The sequence below is a fragment of the Vigna umbellata genome, chromosome 1 (genome assembly GCF_029865625.1).
Source record: "Vigna umbellata cultivar VRB3 chromosome 1, Vumbellata_1.0, whole genome shotgun sequence".
Classification (NCBI taxonomy): Eukaryota; Viridiplantae; Streptophyta; class Magnoliopsida; order Fabales; family Fabaceae; genus Vigna; species Vigna umbellata.
The window spans coordinates 91,580,758-91,583,354 of NC_142165.1; the positions used below are offsets into that span (position 1 = coordinate 91,580,758).

At 36.2% G+C, this 2,597-nt stretch overlaps 1 protein-coding gene across 1 annotated transcript; it reads left to right on the top strand.

Annotated features, from left to right (window-relative positions):
- Positions 1–501: 501 nt before the first annotated feature.
- LOC124841921 (uncharacterized) lies at positions 502–1,390 on the top strand. Its single transcript, XM_047318302.2, has one exon. It carries the CDS (start codon positions 714–716, stop codon positions 1,179–1,181), a length of 468 nt encoding a protein of 155 aa, XP_047174258.1. The 5' UTR covers positions 502–713; the 3' UTR covers positions 1,182–1,390.
- Positions 1,391–2,597: the final 1,207 nt, after the last annotated feature.

Genomic DNA, 2,597 nt, shown 5'->3' on the forward strand with positions numbered 1-2,597 from the left:
TTGATATGACAATTTATTCATTAATAAATCATTAATATCTGCTGACATATATACTTACAATGGAAGGGCTACTCGATATGGTTGGTCGGCCTCTCTAACCGATCGCCGACTGGTCATGGGGTGACTTGCTGCGACCTTGATCGGTACACTTCAAATAGACGACTAGTGTACTTCGTATAGTACAATAAATAAAGGATTGATAATAATAAGTAGTGAAAGGTAATTTTTTAATAGAAAAAAATGCATGAAAATATGCTAGAAATTTTTCTTAATTAAAAAAATGGTCATTTGATAATGTTACCATTTGACATTCTTGATAGGAGCAGAATGGTACTAACAAAAATTATCTTTTATATTTATAAAGGAAAAGAGAAAAAAAAAGACACTAGATAGTGTAATTTGTCTCGTGTCAAATTTGCATTGTACCTTTAAAAGAAAAAAAATTGCATTATAAAGCGACTTTAGGTGTGAATAGATGATTACCCCGTTCTCAAATGCGGATAGAAGGGATAGGATATACACGAGAGGATCCGGGGTCCTACTTTAGAAAGTGAATCGAGCAATAAAAATAGTCCCAAACTGGCATAATTAACTACTTATAACTAGCTACCTTTTCCCATCCAACGTAGCATACTGTGTCTGTGTATATAAAATAGAGATAGAGATAATGCGCTAAAGCAGTTACGGAGGATTGAGGAAACGTTGCAACCAACATGACAAAGCAGAAAGAGAGAACCAAAGAGAGCAAACTCACCCGCTACATGAAGGCACCCTTAAGGTTCCTCAAGAAGGCCAGAGACATGTACGTCCGAGGCATGATCCATTGCTCTGCCCAATTATCCAACGTTGACTCTGCCATGGGCTGTCCCACCGCCCAGCCTTGCACGCTTCCCAGAAGCTTCAGCGTTGGCTCAGCCACCAGATCCACCGCAAGCGACGACGACTTCAAGGAGCTCATAAGAGCCGCCTCACTCCGAACCTATGGCACTGCCTTTGACTTTGGCGAAGCCGCAGCCATGAAAATCAAAATGCCTCGGAGTCGCAGCGTGGGAATTGGAAGGATCGACGAAGACAAGCCCTGCGAATTTGGAGATGAAGCGATCAAGGTCAGACCCAGACCCAACGTTTATCCTCGAAGTAAAAGTTATTCTACCCGCAGAGGAGCACCGGGGTTGTTTTAGTTAACGTTAATGTGTGTTAATTACCATGTTTCTCCACTGCCAATGTAAGCAAATAAATTGTGAAAATCGTTCATTTAAAGTCCCGGAGTCTGGCTGTGTGAATTAGTAGCCATGAAAATAAGGAAGTTTTGATTCTCAATTATCTTTTTTGTTATAGGAAAATTTGTTATAATGGTGAAATTAAACCAAATTAAAGAAGTTGTACGAAATGATGAAGAATGGCTGGTCGCTGGATTGTAGCATGGTGTTTTCTAGCAAAGCGATAAATAAGAGAAAATGATACCGCTAAGTTACTACCAACTTTCAAAGAAAAATGTCAAAGCAAGTGGTAAAATGTAGAACATGGTAATTCAAATTAGTTTCATTAGGCCAATCAAAACTAAAGATTATTTTATTGAATCTATGCTTCTTTTTTGAACCAAATTCTGGGTTGCTTTCTTTCTGATGCCATATTTTTTAAGTAATATACACGCGCATCTACTCTCTTAGCTACTTTTAATTTTATTAGCGTTTTTTGGTTTTGGATAAAAATGTAAGGTCGATGCGTGAGTTGGGGTATCAACTATCAAGTTGATGTCCATCGATGTTGTAATTTAAGTGTGAATGGAGAGTTACGTGCTGAGTACGTAGAGCGCAGCGCACTCAATGTCTCTCTTTCCAATTCATTGCGTTACCTTAGCTACTTGGAATTAAATTTTACTTATAACATCTTATCAGTATAGGTTCCACCCAAGAATCCTCTGCTTAAAGAAATTTACAATATTATTAATTAGTAACCTAACTTAGAAGTTTTCTTCTATTTTAGTGTCTCTCACCATTTTAGACTTCTGGATAAAATAGTCTCGGATTTCGTAACGACGGAAAAGTAGGGTTGCATAGGCAGAAGAGATAAAAAGCACAACAGATTCTTCCAAGTTATGGAAGTTAGAGGCATTGCTACTTTCGTTAATTCTTCAAAATCTTGACGTATATTACATGTCCACAATCATTATCGATTGCCCGCTAATAATTAATAGCAATATTTCTCAACGATTATTTTCTTCTACAAGCTTGCAAAACATTTACCTATGATATTTTATTACCATATGAAGTGGAATTATCCACAACTACACAGTAAAGACTGTATTGTAGTTTTTCCAACTAGAATAAATATGTTAAGTTTCTTTAATATTATAATTTCTAACTAGATATCTAGTGATGCACTTATATATCCCGTGATTATTTATAAAAATATAAGTTTGACTTGTTAGTAAAATAAATTCAATCAAAGGAAATAAATAAGTGACGTAGGCCATAAATTCTTACTTTTCAACTTAATATATTATTCCATGCGTTCAGCTGTGCCATGTTGAATGTCTTTGACATGAGTTACTATGAGTCTATCATGTAGCTAGCCAAATCTACTAAAAATTGAAA